The sequence below is a fragment of the Plecotus auritus genome (assembly GCF_963455305.1).
Source record: "Plecotus auritus genome assembly, chromosome: 9".
Classification (NCBI taxonomy): domain Eukaryota; kingdom Metazoa; phylum Chordata; class Mammalia; order Chiroptera; family Vespertilionidae; genus Plecotus; species Plecotus auritus.
The window spans coordinates 98517805-98538124 of record NC_137783.1 but is presented as its reverse complement, the minus strand read 5'-3'; the positions used below and the strand labels follow the sequence as shown (position 1 = coordinate 98538124).

General features: G+C 45.9%; 1 protein-coding gene across 3 annotated transcripts in view; it reads left to right on the top strand.

The window, feature by feature from the left end:
* Positions 1-19444, top strand: part of TMEM135 (transmembrane protein 135) — a 300801-nt gene extending 281357 nt beyond the window's left edge. For all 3 annotated transcript variants that reach the window (XM_080687258.1, XM_080687259.1, XM_080687265.1), the window contains one exon: positions 18980-19444. In XM_080687258.1, the coding sequence (XP_080543384.1) occupies positions 18980-19313 (334 nt within the window). In that variant the 3' untranslated portion in view covers positions 19314-19444. The remainder of the gene's footprint in view (positions 1-18979) is intronic.
* The last annotated feature ends 876 nt before the right edge of the window (positions 19445-20320 follow it).

Sequence of the window (20320 nt, the reverse complement as noted above, 5' to 3'; positions counted from 1 at the left end):
GCAACACCCATTGAACTGATCTTTTGGCCTCAGATATCCTTCCTAATTCTGCCAATGTGAGCCTATGCAGTGGAAATCGGATCTTCTTAAATCCCTGGTGAAAATCACCATTCTTCAGAAAGTAGACTCCCACAGCCCTGCTGAGTGGGCTGACAGAGATCATGGGTCCAGGGTGGGGAGACCATCAGACCCCTACCCCCCAAGAAATTGGAAATGGGCCTCAGAGCCATGAGCTGGTCTGCAGGGTCTTGAGCTGAGCACTGAGAAACAACAAATTCCAGGCAGCAACGCTTAGCTTGTAGAACAAGGAAAATTGCTCTGCAGAGAGATGTGCAGAGGGAAGAGAGGCTGAGAGATCATGTGGCCCCACAGAGGAGGGGACTCAGGGATGAGTGGTCTGTGGCCTTGTTTGGAGGGTGTGTGTTCAGTTCCCGGCTCTTGGTCTTCCAGGGGCCTATGCACTTCTTGACTTTGAGTTCATGATGATATTTATCTTCATCAACAAAACAATACCAGACCCACCTGGTGTGTGATGTTGCTTAAGTAAGTGGAAGACAGATGGGACCTAATTCACACTTAGGATTCTCTGACCCTAACATTTGTGGTTTCTTCTTGCCCAGTGGTTTGCCCAAGATATCACAGTCAAGTGCTAGCTTGAAGGAGAATCTGTCACACTTCCCACTGTACTCCCCTCCTGGGTTGTGCCTAGACTCTTTCATATGCCCAGGACTCTTTTCATCATAATTGATGGCTATTACTGCCACTCAAAGCTGTTGATGATGTCAGGGGGTTTGGATATTTCTGTGGAAGTCACAGTTTCAGAGAACCTTGGATATGCATTTATTTAAAATTAATCTAATGCCTTCTATTTGACATAATAGTGTTAGACATTGGAGATACAGAGAAAATGAAATGCAGTCCTTGACCTCAAAGGACTCTCAGACTTTTAGAGGATACATAAATGTTTGAAAAAATAATGCTCATAGTACTGCCGATAAAACTGAGGCCTAGAATAGAAGATGTGATTTAATGAGACTTAATCCTCATCTCTGTGTTTTCCATGATGAATATATATCTTTTTGGGGCACTGAATTATTCTCAATCTTTCGGCACAATTGGAATAGGCAGTGGTGGAAACTTAGAGGCTTTCATTAGTGACTTCAAAGAGACTGTGGAATCCAGTATTCTTGGCAATTTCGTAAGTGTTAAGAGTGCCAGCCAGTAGGCCTACCTTTGGGAATAACCAAATTAGTTCTATGAGGTCACTCTACTTGGTAAACATGAAATAAATAGATGCAAAATACTTTCATAATTAACTACTCAGTTGATTTCTGATAAAAGTGAAGTGCAATGACTAGGTCAACAACAGTGGTATTCTTGTCATCCTGAACTAATGGATTTTTATAAAATCTGGACAAAGTATATTATTATAATACTAGAGGCCCGGTGCACAAACTCATGCACTGGTGGGTTCCCTCAGTCTGGCCTGCAGGGATCAGGCTGAAACCAGCTCTCCGACATCCCCGGAGGGGTACTGGATTGCAAGAGGGTGGTTCTCGGGTGACACACCCAGAAATCGGGCTCCTTCCTCTCTGATTCCAGGTGTGTCACCTGAAAACTGCAGCTGCCCAGTCACTACAGCTCAGCAGCTCCTGCATTGAGCATCTTTCCCCTGGTGGTCAGTGCACATCATAGCTACTGGTTGGACTATCGAACAGTCAGTTGGATGCTTAGACTTTTATATATATAGATGGAAGAATAGTGTCAGCAGAAAGGGAGGGATGCTCAAAAGGGATGACTCACCTGATACTAGCTGGGCTGACAATGAGGTGGCCAGGCCTAAAAGAACAGACAGGAAGGAGACATTTTACAGTTAACTGACTTTGCTGTGGGATTGCACGATAAAGCTTGTGGCAAAGCTAACCAGGCTTAGGAATTGGATGGGTTGTCCTGAGGAGCTCCAATCCACTGAGCCACACCAGTGGGCAGATATTGCTTTTGAACCAAGCTGTTGGCCAATCTACCCATAGTTACCTTTGGGTCAGGTAGTCATTCTTAGATCAGGAGGTCATGGTTAGAGCCTGAGGTTACATGATACAAAGGATGGAAACCTAGGGGTAAGGAGGTTCTCAAAAGACAGAAATGAGCAAGGCTTCTCATGGTTTTGCTTAGATATTCAATATAAACACTAAGAGGAAGAGTATTGTGGAATTTATACATCCATTTTACAGATGAGGAAATGGAGCCTTGGAGACAGGTAGTAACTTTCCCCAAGTCACATGGCTTACTGAAATCAAGCCCTTGTGTTTCAGAGCTGAGACTCAGTCCTAGGAGTTGAGTACAGGACATTGTGATCCTGTATTAACTCTTATTCAGACTCCATGGGTATTTTGATCTGGCTGTTTTGACCTTGAGCATATTTAACCTCCATATTAAAAATATAAATATTTAAACCAGGATTATGCCTTAGTGATGTATGCCTATTGAAAAAACATTTTTATTTTGGAGGACTCTGCACTAATCAAACTTATTTTTTTTAAACATTTTTTGGTTCGCTACAGTTAAACCAGTTCTAGTTTCACTTTTATTTTACTACTGTTAATATGGGTGAATTCTTTCTGTGTATATTTTATAATTAACTTTGATGTAGCCATTAGTTTTTGTTATTGTCATTTTTTTATTATTGAAAAATGTCATTCATTATAGTTTTTTGTTGTTTTTTTTTTTCCATTTCTTGTCTTCTTTGGCCTTTATAGGTATTAAGGCCCATTTTCCCAGGTAAAATTATTTAGATGTAAATTTTGCAAGAAGATTTAACTCTTTTGCTAGTTTTATCCAGTGCAGTTTTAGCTTTGACAATTTTATTTTTTTGTTGCTGTTAATAATTTCTTTCAAACAAATCTTTTTTCCTCAGATCAAATTTTTTTTTTGCATAGTACAACATGCTCAGTAATGTGTGATTCTTCATTTAGTTTTTGCCTGTAACAAATTTTGCCTGTAGAGTTTTCATTGTCACAGTTTCAATGCTGTATTTTGTGCCAATTCTTTCTATCAGTAATGCTTATTATGAATCGGAAAAAGTACTGAAGATTTGTATTAGTTTCTTGGGACAAAGCAAAGCATATGCAAAGGGCAAGAGCATAGAATTTGAGTGAGCAGCGGATTGAAGTATTGCATATAGCCAGGAGTTTGGATCCTATTGGCAGTGTTTTTTTCACTTCAACTGCAGGTACCACCAGGATACCTGATATTTCTTCTTATCTTTCAGAAATGGTTTGAGGCCAGCCAGTAGGCCTACCTTAAAAGGTTAAGGATCAAGCCCATTGCCCTACAAGGTTGCTAATGGAGAGGAGGAGAGGTCACCTTGAATCTGTGGGTAAGGGTTGAAAAAAACCCATGTAAACAAAACAGCTCCCCAGGCCCTACTTGCCTCTGTCAGGGGATAAACTATTCCTGACCTTGGCTCCCAAGGTCCCCAGGCTGCCTTGGGGCTGAGGTTGGAGCTGGAAAGAAATGACCTTTCATCCTCCTCTGGATCCGTCCAAGTTCCTCCAGGCTTGGAAGGGCTCCCAGGCCTTCTCGGTTCCCCTGCAAAGCACAGGCTCCCTGCGGGCCTTGCTTGTCTGAGTTCCAGGAGCCGTGTGTCAACTAAAGTACTTGGAGGTCACAGTCAGATGTCTCCCTAACACATCTAACTGCAACTCCCCAAACTATTGCATTAGGTTCAACCCAGTCCATGGTTGCTAGGGCCAATGTGTCCAGTGGGATATTTATTATTAATAAGACCATAGAAACATGGCTAAGAACCAGACAAAGCAAATAAAAACTACCATATTCTTACAGTCAGTTTTTATGATGAACTGAGCACCATATCCCATGATTCCAGCCTTGGCATTCTCTGGAGATAAGGTATTCCATGGCCTTGTCCCGAGGTGACCCTCCCTGCGTGGATCAGTGGGTTACACTCAGCAAAGGCCACTGTATAACAATATTCTTGCCGATGCCCCACAGGACCAGCCGAAGGGGCTCATTTGTTGGCTAATATTTGTGGTAAAACCAAGTTTCTTTCTCTTTCCCATTATCCATGGAAGAATGGTATGGCCAATATTTATTGTAAAACAAAGTATCTTTCTCTTCCTTTTATCCATGGAAACACAGTGTACCATGCTGATCACAAGGTCAACAGAAATCGGTTGGCTCTGACTTTTTCACAGCTGCTTGCTGAAACTTTTGACCTCCCTTTCCAACCTGTTTTCCAAGTGGCTCCTGATCTCAGCTCTGCATCTCTTACTCTGTATATGGACTCAATACTTCATAATACTGATTATTATTATTCATATTGATGTGTGCTTTACCCTTAGCTACACCTCGGATTAACCCACTGGGTTGTAGTCTTGGGGTGGCTCCTGGGAAAGGCCTGTCCTCTTTCTGTCTGGTTCCTGGAACACTCTGAATGCCACGGCCGCTACTGGCTTTGCCCTGGACTTGGAAGGGGAACCAGAGAGAAGGGGAGGAAAGTTTGCTACTTCCACTCTGCCTTCCACAATGGTCCACTGGGTAGCTAGGCAAGTATCTTTCTGAATCCTACAGCCTAGGAAATAGGGTCAGTGGGTATGACTGATTGTGAGGTCTAGTAGGGTTCTACAGTCTTGGAATAGACTACTTTCTGCTCGTTACCTTTGAGAGATCTGTCCAAAGTCACTCAGAAAACCTGTGTTCACTCTTCCTAATGAAAGAGCTATAAGGGGTGCAGGTGCATATTGCAAATCTGAATTGAGGATTTGTGCTATACATGTCATTCTCGAGAAAATGTGCTAGGCTAATTGAATGTTTTCCATCTCTCTGACCACCATAGTGTTGGGCAGGTGCTCAGTATCATTTAAACTGCACTGGATATGATGTATAGTTGCAAATCCATGTTCATGTGATCTCATCAATAAAAGCTGTGTTGATTATATACAATATTGACATATTATATGGAACTTGCACAGTAACATATGGCTTGGCAGCCCTTTTATAACGAATGTTTATCTCACAGCTATTAATATTCCTGGTATGGTGTTTGGTAGGGCTATTGGGAAGTGTGTGGGCTCTGGGACCAGAAAGACATAGGTCTGAATCTCTCTCTATCGCTTCCTAGCCATGTACTTGCATTTCTGTTTCAGTCACATGAAGGAATGACACCTGTCCTGCTGGACACATCTGAAGACTGAGAGGCAGTGGCTAAACCAGCCGTGGGCTAACTACGGCCCGCGGGCCAGATCCGGCTGTTCTATCCGGTTCTCTTGCTCTCCCCTCCGCTCCTTTACTTTGAATTTATATTAGTTTACACAAACACTCCATCCATGCTTTTGTTCCGGCCCTCTGGTCCAGTTTAAGAACCCATTGTGGCCCTCGAGTCAAAAAGTTTGCCCACCCCTGGAACAGTGGCTGGTATTATTTCACAGCAAGTATCCCATTTGTTCCTCACCCTGTTTACCTCAAAGAAGTAAGCAATACATGCCCCTCCCCTCCCTCAATGAAACATGAGCAATGTAATGACTTGCTACATTTACTTAGCTTTTGAGGGGAGGAGCCAAGACTAGGACCCAGACCTACTGACTTCTAATCACATGCTTCTAGCAAACACCATGTGAGGCAGAGGGGTGGAGTCGGGCTTTCCAGCCATTCCACTCCCTAGCTGTGTGGTGGTGGGTAAATCCCTTCATGCTTCCGAGTCTTGTTTCCTAATCCTTAAAACTGGGGCAGCAATAATACATAACTTATGAAATTATTTTGAGGACCAACTTCCCTACCCTTAGCTGCACCTCAGATTATCCCACAAGGCTGGGGGTCTTGGCATGGCTCCCAGGAAGGGCTTCTCATCCTTCTGTCTGGCTCCTGGGCCCTTTGAAAGCCATGGCTGCCCTAGAGGTTTAGAGGTGCAGTGTTTGTGTATGTTTGGAAGTGTCATCTATCTTTAGATAAAGCTTCCTCGGGTAATTCAGATGCACCCTAACCCAATCTAAACTCCTGCCTGAAGAGAAGTTACACTTTTAACAATAAAATTCTACACTAATGTGAATGATTATTAGTAATCATAACAAGCCACAGTAGGTATTTTACACCGGCATCACCACAAACACGTGAGTAATGTGTGTGTTATGAAGATAGCACGGCTACATCCCTAGGAGACAGGGGTCTCTCAGCTACATTATAATTTTATGGGACCATCATCGTGAATGTGGTTTGGTGTTGACCAAAATGTTGCTATGGGGGTATGACTACTAATGATTGAAACTTGTAGTGATCATGCCCCATTCAGAGTGTGTAGTTAGAGGATGGGAGTAGGAGAGCATCCCAGGGAGGAATGTAGTCACCGTCCTACTCTCTGGGACACCTCCTAGGCTTCCCTAGATGTCTCCTTGTCACCATTTTCATTTTGGCAGAAATGGAATGAATGGGAATCCATTCCAAGCTATACAAACCCAGCAAAATGGGCATAAATCAGGGGAAGGTCCAGGTTTTGTGGGGATTAAAACTTATACAATTTGGGGACTCTTTAAGGAAAAGAATGCAAAATTATGAATACAAAATTAGTTACAAAGCCCACATTTAAAATGCGAAAACAAGTCACTATAACTACAATCTTAAAAATACCTCACAGAAATACCAAAAACATCATATAATTTAGAAAAATAATATGCTATTATTATTCAACTCCCTAGTGTACCTCCATAATATTCATTTTTCTTTTTTTTTTGGCTAACTACTGTCTGATTACCTCTTTATAGGACAATGATTTTTGTAACATCTTTGTCTATAGAGAGAATAATAGAAAGAAACTGTATTTTTCCCTCTTGCATGCTGATCAATATTTTAATTTATTCCTAAGAGCATTGATAGGTTTTTTTTCTTAGCTTCACTAATATTGTGTAAATTTTTATAACTGTCAATTTTGGGAACCCTATCAAGTTTTAAAAATCTGTATATATAAGCTGTATTCAAGTATTTTTGTGTAGTACTTATATGGTATTAAAGTACTATTCAAGAATATTCCCTGAAATGAATATTCTTTAGGCAGTTGTCTTCAAACTGTTCTACATTGTCATTGTCAACATGTCAATCAGCAAAAAATATTCGAATGCATTTATATTATTTGCCCCTCTTCATTAATTGAATTGTCAAGTAATCTAGGAGCCTATTTGTTACTCCTATCTGAAATTTACCTCTTGTTTTTCAGGATTAACTACACTTATTTAAATCTGAAGTTTGTTTTCTCATGTCAGTGTCAGAATAATTTCTGTTGATTTCGTAGTTCATGAATGGTTTTGACTCTTCTCTCAGTTGTTTAATACATCCGTGATCTGCACTGGTCCTGCTCCCTCAGGGAGCTATTGGATACTTGCATGGCATGGGCCTTGTAAATGTCCAAATGTTATGTTTTTAAGAATTAATAGAATTCTCTCCTGCCCACGCTCTGCTCTCACCACCCTGATGGGAGACCAGCACTGGGCAGGTGGGGCCCACCCCACATTTTCTCTGTGATTTCCTCCCAGTGAGGCTCCTGTTCCTGAAACCTTTTTCAGTGTATACCTCCAGGGCAGGTTTTCTGCACAGCAGGGACCTTTCTTGGATTATATGCCAAGTCTAAAGCAATCCACCTTTAAAGGAATATTTTTTCTACTTGAAAACCCACCCCTCAGGGATGATTTTATTGGAAAAAAAATCCATGAGGGAAATTAATTTCAATTGGTGATTCTTTTTAAATTGAATAATGGAGCAGGCTTCCCCTTACAAATGTGCTGTTTTAGCATCTGTTTGTTTTTTTAAATGCACTTAGTTAAACCCGGTGATTCCAGTGGGTTATCTGGGGAACAGTATTATCACCTCCCCCTGGAAGTCTCCTCGGATTCCCCAGGCAGAGTTAGGAGCGTCTTCCTTTCTCCCCCGCTTCCCCCCACAGCACTATGTATTCACTCCCATCACAGGACGCAGGTTAGTACTATAAATCTGCTCGCCTGCTTCCTGTGCTAATCCACCTCCTGCGGGCAGGAGCTGTGGTCTTCATCGTCTCAGGCTTCACAGCCTGTAGGTGCTCGTCAAGTCCTCCCACCACACTCCCCCTCGAGTGTGCTCCTGTGCTTGCTTGAACGCTGCTGAGCTACAGGGCCCTCTGCACGCTGCCCTGGGGGCTCAGCTAGTCCCAGGTGGGTCAGCCCTGCCATAGACATGGATGCTCCAGTCCCCCAAGTCTAGGCCCACACTCACTGGTTCCTTCTGGTCTGGAGGGCAGTGGCCCCGGCAGGCAGGAGGGAGCCTTCTGAAGAGAGGACAGGTGCCACCCATGGCAATAAAGGTAGGTGGGCTGGTTTTCCTTGTGAGGCCAGGCTCTTTGGTGCTAGCACAGCACCTGGAGACTGGGTTTGCCAGGATCTCCCTGGAAAAAGAGGTTGTGTCTGTGGCCCAACCAGTTGCTCCTGTTGGGGTTCAACTTGAAGTTAGGAAGCCTAACTCTCAGAAGGCCTCGCTCAGGCCCAGCAGGAAGGTTTTCCAGGGAGAGGATCCCAAGACCTGAGCTCCGGCTGCTCTTGGTCAGCCTGACTCCGGAGGACCTGGCAGCCAGCCGAGATGGTGACAGATTGCTCTTGAGAGCAGAAGAAATTGAGTTTTCTGAAAACTCATTTGTTTTCCCCTTCCCTGTATCCCCACAGTCACAAACAAATAAAAACCACTCAATATTTCATCCAATTGAAGAAACAGCAGAAAACCCTAGTGCAGTGCAGGCAAAGATACCTACCTACGATGTATGCCTCCTTCTCAGGAGAATCGCTGAGCAGGAAAGGTGGGTGTTGCTTTCTGATGAACTGCTCTCCTCAGAGGTTGTTCAGTAGTAATGATGGTTTCCCACGTGTCCCAGTCACTGCCCATTCCCGGGGCTCCCCTGCCTCCCGGGGCAGAACTCCATTCACAGACCTTCCAGTTCCATCCACTGTTATCTTATCTTGCGCCCAGCGCCCCATCCACCTCCCAGACCACAGCCTTTGCCCTCTCGTAGGTCTCTCTTTTCCACTGCGACGCTTCAGCCCATCACCCACGTGGCAACCAGGGCAGTCTTTTCAAACATATAAATTAGATCCCATCACACTCAGCCACACACCTTTGCTGTGCTCCTGGGTGGTGCAATCTCATTCCCACTCAAGGGCTATTTGCACATGTTCTTCCTCCTCCTCTCTTCACAGGACTCACTTCTCTCCTCCCTCAGGCCTTGTGTTTTATACATGTTTGAAAATTATTATATGTGTAGCACAGTAAAACCTTGATATAATGGTCTAATTTGGACTGGGAGGGAGCGGGGGGCGGGGGGAGGATCTCCGTTAAAGCCAAATATCTGTTGTATAATAAAGTAGGTTTTGGGAATATATATGTTCAAAAATTAACAAATAGTTTACCTGTTTTTACTTATGTATGCATATTTGTGTAATTAAACTTAAATATGTATGAAAAGTTTAATTTCACAGAAAAGTTTCCTATAAGTATTACAGTATTTTTAAATTTATACTGAATAGGCCTAGTAAATGTGTGCATTCAGTAGTCACCAGAGTGAACAAATGCACAGCGCTGGGGCGTGGCTTAGGGCCTGTGGGAACATCAGACTGCACACGTTAAAGCTGCTGCAGAAAGTCACCCCACTTGACAACAGAACCAATTACCGCTGGAGATGCGGTGTGAGCACGTGCTAATCATTCACCAAACATTGTTTATGAGCAGTGACTCTTGGATTTCAATATGTACACTATAGTTGTAGATATGTAATATTTATTTGTGTCGGTGAAATTGCTAGTGTTTTTTTTCCAACATATGGCCTATTCGCTAAAATTTGTTAAAAAGAACAGTGAATTAACAACAACAAAAAAAGTGTTAATTTAAGTATAAGCAAATCTTGGTTAAAAGCATTTTAAAATTAACAGGGTATTAATTTTCACATATGCCATACAGACTGGAAAATTTGTCTGTTAAATCTGAAGTCCATTAAATCAAGGTCCACAAAATTGAGAATTTACTATATCTAGTTCTTTGGGTATAGATTCAGAAACTATATGTTGACTGAACAAATAAATGAATAAATGACTAGCATGAATTTATGTGCTGAGCTGCTACTGGTCCATCCTGGTGGCAGGTTGTGGCCACAGTGTAGGGTGACCAGTTGTCCTAGTTCCCCCAGGACTAAGGACTTGCTGGGTCTGAGAGTTGTAGTACTTGCCTTGAGGTGAGCTGGTCACCCAACCATAATAACTATTTGAATCTGGTGTTCAACCTTCCTTTCAGCTTGCAGTTTAGTTTGTAATTCATATTAGAACCAAAATATCCAACGTGAATAACAGGAGTAAGTGGTGTGTTTCAGGAGAAAGTGTCCATAATTATTGGAATTGCGACAGGGAAGGAAGGAGGGGCAGTCGATCAGGCCAAGATGCCTGGGTTAACTTCTCAATCCTTGTTCTTTCCTCTTCTCTGAGACTGGCTCATGCATACTCGGCTGTGTGTCCTGGACTAAATGTTTCTCTCCCTGAGAGGCCTTCTTTGAACACCTCAAGACTAGCTTCAATTCTATTGCTCAGTGTTCCTTCTACTTTACCTCTGTGATGTGTTTTCTACTTTCATTTATTGGTTTAATGCCTATACTCTCTGGGTTGTAGGCTGTATGAAGGTAAAGGCTGGAATTGTCTTATTTATTACTTAGCTCCAATGGCAGCATAGTGCCAAGTATACAGTAGATAGTAGGTAAATGCCTGTTGCACCAATTTCTCTTAACTGATCCCTCTTTCTGCGAAAGGGTGATGTTCCCCTGGGAGACCTGGATAGAGAATGGAAGTTGTACCTAGACATATATGAGACTAGAGGCCCGATGCACGAAATTCATGCAAGAGTAGGCCTTCCTTCCCCTGGCTGCTGACACTGGCTTCCCTCCAGCCACTGGCACCTGGGACCCAGCTTCCCTCCAGCTGCCAGCAGCTGGCCCCGCCCTCAGCCCCCCGCCTTGGCCTGGTGCTGCCCCCTCTGCCTCCATTACCCCCTCCCCCCTCAATTGATCGCCCTGCCAGCCAGCTGGTGGCCTGGGCCTCCCTCTGCGGGGTGATTGTGGGGTGATGGCGGGGCCCTCCAACCAATCACATTGCACCTGCCTTGGCTGGCCTGGTGCCAGTGTGTGTCATAGCATGGTCATCCGGACAATTGTTCTGCTGTTCGGCTGTTTTGTCAGTTTGCATATTACGCATTTATTATTATAGATGCCATCTCAGCACCAGGTAGCTAGGAGCTCAGGTATAGGAAGAACTAGATATAAAAAGCTGGTAGAACATTGAATTAACCTAACAGAAATTAACTGAAAAATGTTTATTTTGTGCCAGTTCTCCATCTTTCTATGCATTAATTTGACAAACATGTGTTGAAGTCTTTCTCTGTGCCACGCAGTGGTCTAGAGATTAGAGGCACAGGTTGAATAGCATCTGGTCTCTACCCTTGAGCACTCTATGATTGACTATTAATTTAGTACCTACTATGTGTTAAGCTTTATGCTGGAGGTGATGCTGTAACAATGAGAGACATGAAATATGTCATTAAGATGCTCTGAGTTCAGAGACACATAAACTAGTAATTCCTTACAAGAGTAGTAAGAGCTATGACAACTGCAGGTACAAGGTGTGCAAGATAAGAGTCCTGAAATTCAACCAGGTGGTGATCAGGGAAGACTTTCAAGAGGAGTGATGTTGAAGGTTAAGCAAATTAAATAGAAACTTGCCAATTAGGAAGGGAAATAAATGTGGTATGAGAGAGCATGGCCCACCTGGAGAGGTAGGTGTGAGACCAAGTGTATCTATGGGGAAATCCCAGGAGCTGGGCTTGAGGGGTGACCAGGTACCAATGGGGAGAATGAGTGGGTCCATTCAGCTGTTATGCAGGCAAGGAATGGGACCTCATGGGAACAAAGGTTGAAAGTATAGGTCAGGGCTGGACCATGGTGAACATGAATGCTGGCTAAAGAGTTTGTACTTCATTCCACTGGAAATGGGGCTATCTATGGAAGGATTCAGCTGAAATAGACTCAGAGTTTATTTTGTTTACCTTGACATCCTCCCTCCCACATCCCCAGCCAAGTTCTCCACAGCCAGTGTTCACAGCATCCATTCAGAGCTAGGACCATTCTTGTTGCCCCTTCCTTTCTCTCTCCTGTCTGTTGCACATCCCACTCCCCACCCTCCTGCTAGGGTGTCTTCCTCCAGATGTCAAAGCTCCTACAGATACAAAAAGTTTCGACAGATACAAAAGCTCTATAATGACTTTCTGGGAGTGAAAAATCACCCCAGAGGCAGAAATGTTGAGCTGTTTAACTTCTGATAAAGGCCGAGAGATCTAGATTGTGAGATTAGTGTATGGCTGACCTCACTTTCTGCTCTTTGATACAACTTTGGTGAGCACACAGGCTTCTGAGTTTCCGTTATGTTCTTAGTTCCTTACACCAACCCCTGTCCCTGGGCAGTGTTCCTGAGAGAGGAGCAGGGAGAATGCCTGCAAGTAAAGAAGGTGCTGCTCTAAGCTTTACCAGCTTGCAGAATCAATTCCCCAGAGAAGGAGACCGAACCAGCAGGGCCTGCAAAGAGCACAGAGCAGGAGCCAGGGGGTGCACGTGGCTCTCTTACTGGTGGCCTGTGCCCCAGTTTCCCCTCTGAGAAAGGCCTCTTCAAAATCCAGTGGCTTTGTAGTAGCTTAGCTTAGCAGGTAAAGTGTTCATTTATTCACTCAAAATATATTGTTCCCTCCACTGTGGTTAGTTTTGAGGATATGATACATGAAAAGCCACATCTCTGCTCTCAAGATAAGATACACCATGGTGATTGTATGTAAATGGAGACTGGGACAGGAGCCTGCTCATTGTCTCATGCAGGGCAATGGGGTCGAAATGGATTTCAATACAGTTTAGTACTGATAGGAAAAGCCTTCTTTAAGCTTAAAGGAACTGGCCTCTTTGCCTCTGCTACTCCACCAGCCTAGAATGGCCCATCCCAGTGCTCTGCATCATCCATCCCTAAGCATCTTTGAAGTCTCAGCCCAAATGCTGTGACTGACCCGACTCCTTCCCCTCTATGCTGTGGCATGGGGTCCTTCATTTCAGCACTTATCACCAGGTTGTGGTAATTCTGACCTGTCTCCTGTGAGCTCGTGAGGGAAGGGGATGTACCTTTTTTCTTTGAGTTGTCAGCTCCCAGCACAGGTCCTGGCACATAGCAGGTGCTCACTAAATTATGATTGAATGAGGATGAAGGAAGGGCGGGGCCCATTAGCTTGGGCAGATGTGCACTGTACATTCCCTGTCACTGGTCAAGTTTAAAAACCTGGCATGCTGGGACACAAGGGTGCAGACACCTGTAAATAGTTGTGTTGACTCTTGGAGGGGAAGGGTCCAGAAAGGTAGATGCAAATTAGATCTAAATGCTTCAAGAACCTAAATCTGTGGGAGAGTTTCCAGTTAATCTGGTTGAGAATTTGAGAAGAGGCTTTTGAGGTGGGACAGTGACACCTAGTGGCAGAAGAAGGAAGGCCCAGGTATCAAGTTCCCTATCTAGTTCATTGCTGACCTCCTGTCCCCTGGCAGGTCAGGATTCTGTGATGAGGCTAATGGGTACCTGCCGCCAGATGTGTGTTGTCCGGGATCCAACTGGACCACTGGTCTCCAGGATGGAGTGGATAGACAGATGGTCAGAAACACCACATCATGTCCATAGTTAATGATACTGTATTGTACACTTACACATTGGTTAAATGTTCTTAGTACAGTTACACACACACATACACAGAGTCTCATTCTATGACAGGGCCAGCATAGATGATTATAGAGGTTCCCTGGTCAACCATCTTTGAGTCCACAAAGCTAAAAAGAGCAGCCCCAAAACACTCAGCAAATTAGTTCCCAGTCAGACTTAAAATCTAGGTTTTCTGATGCTCATTATTTCCTTTCATGATTCTTCATCTCCCGATGGCAGTTCTTACTGGGAAAGTACCCTAGAAGGTCACTTTGTAACCGGACAAACAATGGGTCCATTCTGCCTGTCACTACTTGAGCCAATTAAGCAGAGGGTTGAATCATATATGAGCGTTTATGCCAATATTGCCCGCAGGATGGGAGAGCAGCAGGTCAGCCACAAAAATCTGCAATCTGCTCTACAGCCACCACCCGCCACCCTCCCACCCCCCACAGAAGCCAACTGCTTATATAGGTAGAACTACAAAGGAAGAGTAGGTAAAAGGGCAGTTTATAGATATGCAAAAGGACTAAGGGCCTTCAAAGGGCTTAATGATATGCAAGGACTGGGGTTACATGGGAAATAGCCAAAGGGAGTGCCATATGGACAGTTAACAGGTAAGCAGGCTGGAGGCTTGCAAAGGCCTGCAGGTATGCAAAAGGGCTGGGGATCTTCAAAGGGCTGGCGATTCTGGTTTCTGCAGCAAAGTTGTTCATCTTTCCATGATAATAGGCAGCTCCAAATGGGGAGGAAGGGCTGCATCTCCAGGTGAGCTCCCAGGTCCTGAGTGCAGCTGCCAGCCAGGTTAGAATGTGCCTTCTTTAATCAGAATAAAACAATCACGGTTAACAGAGCACGATTAATATTTCTTACAATACTAGCCGGTTCCCCAACATTCTACTTCTGCCCCCTTTCAACTTTATTTGGCTATAGGGTATTTTCAGAGGTAATCAAGTTAAAATGAGGTTATTAGGATGGGCCCCAATCCAATATCATTTATACAAAGGGGAAATTTGGAGGCAGATCAATATAGAGGGAAGACAGTTTAAGGATATGGCATGCCAGGTATCTCTTTACCACAAAATGAGGAAACGGGGGCTCAGAGAGGTTAAGTAACTTGTCCTAGGAACACAGGGGTTAGTTTAGGACCAAGATTTAAACCCAGGTCTGCTTTTTTGTAAGAGTGCATGATCTTTCTCATTTATCATAATTATTTTGGTGGGAAGAGGCAGATTCCCAAGGTTCCTTAAGGAAACACACAGAAGAGTTTAGGGGTCTGGACGAGGGGAGGAGAGAAGGACAATCAGGCATGCTCAGGTGGTGAGAAGTAAGGGTGAGTTGATGAAGTGAAATACAATTGTCTGATATTGTCTGAAGCATGTCCCCTACTCTGCACTTCATATGTGGCGTTCTAACTTCTAGTGCCTCAGAATGTGATCTTATTTGGATACTAGAGGCCTGGTGCACAAAATTCGTACACTTGAGGGTTGGAGGGATCCCCTCAGCCTGGCCTGCACCCTCTTGCAATCCAGGAGCCCTCAGGGGATGTCCAACTGACAGCTTAGGCCCACTCCCCACAGAGAGCAGTTCTAAGCCGGCAGTTAGACAACCTTAGCACTTCTGCGGAGGCGGGAGAGGGTCCCGCCACTGCCGCTACACTCGCCAGCCGTGAGCCCAGCTTCTGGCTGAGCTGCGTTCCCATGTGGGAGTTCACTGACCACCAGGGGGCAGCTCCTGCATTGAGCATCTGCCCCTTGGTGGTCATTGCACATCATACCTACCAGTTGTTCCGCCATTTGGTCGATTTGCATATTAGTCTTTTATTATATAGGACTAGAGGCCTGGTGCACGAAATTCATGCTCTGGGGGAGGGGTCCCTCAGCCCGGCCTGCACCCTCTACAATCCAGGACCCCTTAGGGGATGTCCAACTGCTGGTTTAGGCCCCAACAGGCAGTTGGATATCCCTCTAGCAATCCGGGACCGCTGGCTCTTAACCGCTCACTGCCTGCCTGCCTAATCACCCCTACCCCTCTGCCTGCCTTCCTGATTGCCCCTAACCACCTCTGCCTACCTGCCTGATAGCCCCAACCCCCTTCCTGCCTGCTTGATCACCCTTAACCACCTCTGCCTGGCTGCATGATCACCCCTAACTGCTCCCCTGCTGGCCTGATTGCCCCATAACTGCTCCACTGCTGACCTGATTGCCCCTAACTTCTCCACTGCCTGCCTGTTCACCCCTAACAGCCTCTGCCTTGGCCTCCGCCATTGCAGCTTTGTCCAGAAGGACGTCCAGAAGGTCGTTCGATCTAATTAGCATATTACGCTTTTATTAGTATAGATAGGGTCTTTTCAGAGGCAACCAGGTTAAAATGAGGTCATTAGGATGAGCCCTAATCCAATATCACTTTAAAAAGTGTGATCTTTGGAGGCAGACCCATATAGAGGGAAGGGGATGTGGAGAGACACAGGGAGAAGATGGTCCTCTGGAGCCAATGGGAGACCCCAGAACACATCCTCCCCTTCCAGCCTTCCGAAGGAACCAGCCCTTCCAACACCTTGAACTCAGACTTCCTGCCTCCCAAACTGTGAGATAATGCATTTCTGTTGTTCAAGCCCTGTGTGTGCTACTTTGTCTCAGCAGCCCTGGTAAACTAATACAGATATCTTGGGCTGAAAAGCATTCTGACAGAACCCTAGCTTCCAGAATGTGATAGATCACATCATTAAAGATCCCTGAGATGCCAGGCTCCCACGGTGGGAGAGTGGGAGAGAGAGAGGACGGGAAGCCTGCTGGGACTGTGGGCAGTGCCTACCCCATTAGCATTTACTCACAGCCTGTCATGCAGAGGGAATGAGGCTGCTCTTTTCTGGCCCATCAACTTCCTAACCCAGTTCCACCCCCACCGCCCTCCTCCTGATACATTTCCAGCCATCAGTCATTCTTCCAGCCCGACCTCCATAGCCCTCTTACAGAGAGATTTTCACCAGACACAACTCTGTTAGTCTTCGATGTAGTTTAAGCATTGCTTTGCATGGTGCATACTTTTATAATAAATAGCACTGTTTTAACACAGGCCCTTATCCACTTTTTTTAGGGGCAAGCTGACACTCCATCCTCTGCTACGAAGTTCTTTAGTTCTAGTGGAGGAAAAGGCTGTTGAGAATGAGCAGGTTACCTGAGGAAGGAGCTGTTTGTGGTCCATGGGGGCTGAGGAGCAGGGCTCTGCGGACCCCGGGGAGGCCCGGGGATAGGAAACCAAGGCAGGTTAAATGTTCTGCTCAGAAGGGAATATTTTAATTAATGTTACATTCTAGCTGGAGGGCCCCCCTGACTCCATGTGGAGGCCCTCTTGTAACCGGACAAACAAAGGGTCCATGCTGCCTGTCACTACTCAAGCTAATTAAGCCCAGACAGGGTTGAATCCTATATGAGCGTTTATTCCAATATTGCCCACAGTATGGAAGAGCAGCAGGTTAGCCACAAAAATCTGCTCTGCAGCCCACCATAAGGCAGCTGCTTATATAGCAAAAGGGCAGTTTACAGATAAACAAAAGGAATAGGGGTTTTCAAAGGACTTAGTGATATGCAAGGGCTGGGGTTACATGGGGAAATAGCCAAAGGGAGTGCCAGATGGGCAGTTAACAGATAAGCAGGCTGGAGGTCTGCAAAGGCCTGCAGGTATGCAAAAGGGCTGAGGATCTTCAAAGGGCTGGCAACCCTAGTTTCTGCAACAAATCTTTGTGAATTTTTCCATGATAATAGGCAGCTGGGGGGTTAGGGGTGGGTGGGTAGGGGAGGCCGGGGGAAGGTCAATGGGGAGAAAAAAAGAGACCTATGTACTACTATTTGTAATACTTTAAACAATAAATAAACAAACAAACAAAAAAAAGGCAGCTCCAAATGGGGAGGAGGGGCTGCATCTCCAGGTCAGTTCCAGCCAGGGTGTAATGTGCTTTCTTTAATCAGAATAATACAATCACAGTTAATGGAGCATGATTAGTATTTCTTACAATACTAGCTGGTTCCCCAACATTCTATTTCTGAGCTTTTTCTGGAAGCTTCCTGAGGACTTCCTCACTCACCTTATAAAACAACCATTTACCTTTTGGGGCAGAAGGATTTTTCTGGAGGAATATTTCACCTTTCTTCAGGAGGTGGGCTTTGTCTGGCGGTGTGCCAAGGTGGTGAAGGTCACTGCTGTTTGTCTTCTAGATCAGCTGCCTGTACACCAGCATCATTAGGATCGCCTCCAAGGTTAAACAGTACAAATTCCTGGGCTCTCACTCCCCGAGACGCTGATTCAGGAGTCTGGGATGATATCTAGGAATTTGTATTTTAAAAATATCCCAGCTGACTGTGATATGCAGACGGGTTTGAGAAACTTAGTCCCTCATTTCTACATCGTGGTCCTATATATCTTTTATATCTTTAACAAGTATTCATCGAGCATTTGCCCTGTGTTTGTCCTCAGGTGTTCCACAGTTTAATGGGAAAGACAGGCTGGTAGCAGACATGTACCCATTAGGTCCAGGAGGGCTGAGAACATTCAATCTGTTTTTGGGAGTAGGAGTGAGAGTGGGATTTGGGTGTTTGTTTTTAACTGGGGACAGTTTTGTCCCCAAGAGATATTTGGTAACCTTTGGTTGTCACAAGTTGGGAGGGGGAACCTAGTGGGCAGAGGGTGGAGAAGGCTGCCCCTCAACATCCTCTAATGCATAGAAGAGCACCCCAAAGCAAAGATTTATCTGTCTCCAAATGTCAACAGCACTGATCTTGAGAAAATCTGGATTAGGGAAGGCTTCCTATGGGTTGAAATGGACAGACACCCAGGTGAGGAGTTGGTGATGGAGAGCAGAGCAGAAAAAACAGGATGTCTGAAAGCCCCATGACCCTCAGCAGGCAGGTCCCAAGGGCCCTGTGACAACATGCAAGCCAGCACAGGCAGTGAGGGAAGAGGCCAGGCAGTGGAACGGGACTAGGGTCCCTTGCATTGCAGAGTGGATTTCTTCTTCCAGGCTATGGCAACTCACTAGAGCTACGTGGTCAACTGCGAGAAGTAAACTTGCATTTTAGAAATATTATTCTGCTGTAGGTTTGAGGGACACACCAAGGTGCAGGGTTTGGGGGCCCTGGGAGGACTCAGGTTTCCGAACAAAGAGATAAAGACAAAACCTTCTGATAGATCTTCCCTTCCCCCAGCTGGTGGGCGGAGTATGACGTCGTAACCTGCGTCTGCAGCCCGGACATTCCTGAGACATTGAACCACCAATCAGCAGGTGCGAGTGCCCTGGGCCCCACCCCTTCCCTTCCTCCCCTCAAAAAGCAGTTCACCTCTGCACGTGTTGCTGTTCTCCCCTTGCGAGACAGCCTGGCTGGGTCCTTCTCCTCTAATCCTGGTTTTTCTACCCTCTTTCGTAATGAATCTTGCTCGTTAGTGCAGAATAAACTTCCTCTTTCAACTTACCTGAGTCTCCGACTCCATTTCCTGCGCCTCAAACCTTACATTTGGTGCCGAAGACCTGGGAGGGTGTGAGTATTCCATTTGACCATTCACGGTTTGGGGTACCCCCCTCTCCCATCTCGTGGCTCAGGATCTTCCTGCCTCTCCCCCCGGCTCAGCAGCGTCAGAGGTAAGTCCCAGCCCGTGCTGAATCCTGGTGGTCGTTTTTCCGGCGTCTCTGTCCATAAACCGCGGCCTGCATCAGAGATTGCCTTCCGGGCATAGCCCTCCCGGCCCCTCCAGGAGGGGTTCCGAACCTGGGGAGGCAGCGGAGACGTTCCTGCCGCCCCTCGGTTCTCCGGCCTTTTGGCCTCCGTCCGGATCCCGGGAGGTAGGGGAGATGTCCCCTGCTGTCCCTCGGGTTCCCTGTCCGTAGCCTTGGCTCAACGACTGGGACGCTGGTCCTTAGCCTCGGCTACTGACCCCAGGTTTTCAGTATGTGTAATCAAAAATCTAAACTGGATCCTAGCACACCTCTAGAGTGTCTCCTCACCAATCTGGCTAAGCTAGGTCTGTCCCAGGATCTGCATCCTAAACGCCTCATTTACTTCTGTAATGTGGCATGGCCTCAGTATGAAGTGGAATGGGTCCAGATGGCCCGAAAACGGGACTTTTGATTTTAACGTCCTCACTGACCTCAGTAATTTCTGCCGGCAAACTAGGAAGTGGCCCTTCGCTCCCGCCCCTCGCTTTACTCCTCATGTTCCACTCATCAGATCCTCCTCGCGATGTCTTCTTCACCCCCTCAAACCGTTCCTCAGCCTCTTTCTCTGTCTTCTGACTCTTTCAATCCAGCCGATCATCTCCACCTCTCTTGCTCCCGCTGCCCCGCCTTCTGCTCCCTCTCTTCCTCCTCCTCCTTCTTTGCCACAGCTGCCCCTTTCCCTGCCGGCGGCTGCAGCTGCGGGTGCTGCCGTTGCCGCCTTGGGCCGCGAGCTGAGCAGAGGCTGCCGCGCAGTGCGAGAGCCGCCCGCCTGCCGCCCCGCTGGCCGCTCCAAACAGCTAAGTGAGATTTCTGTTTGTCTGTAGAAATTTTGGTT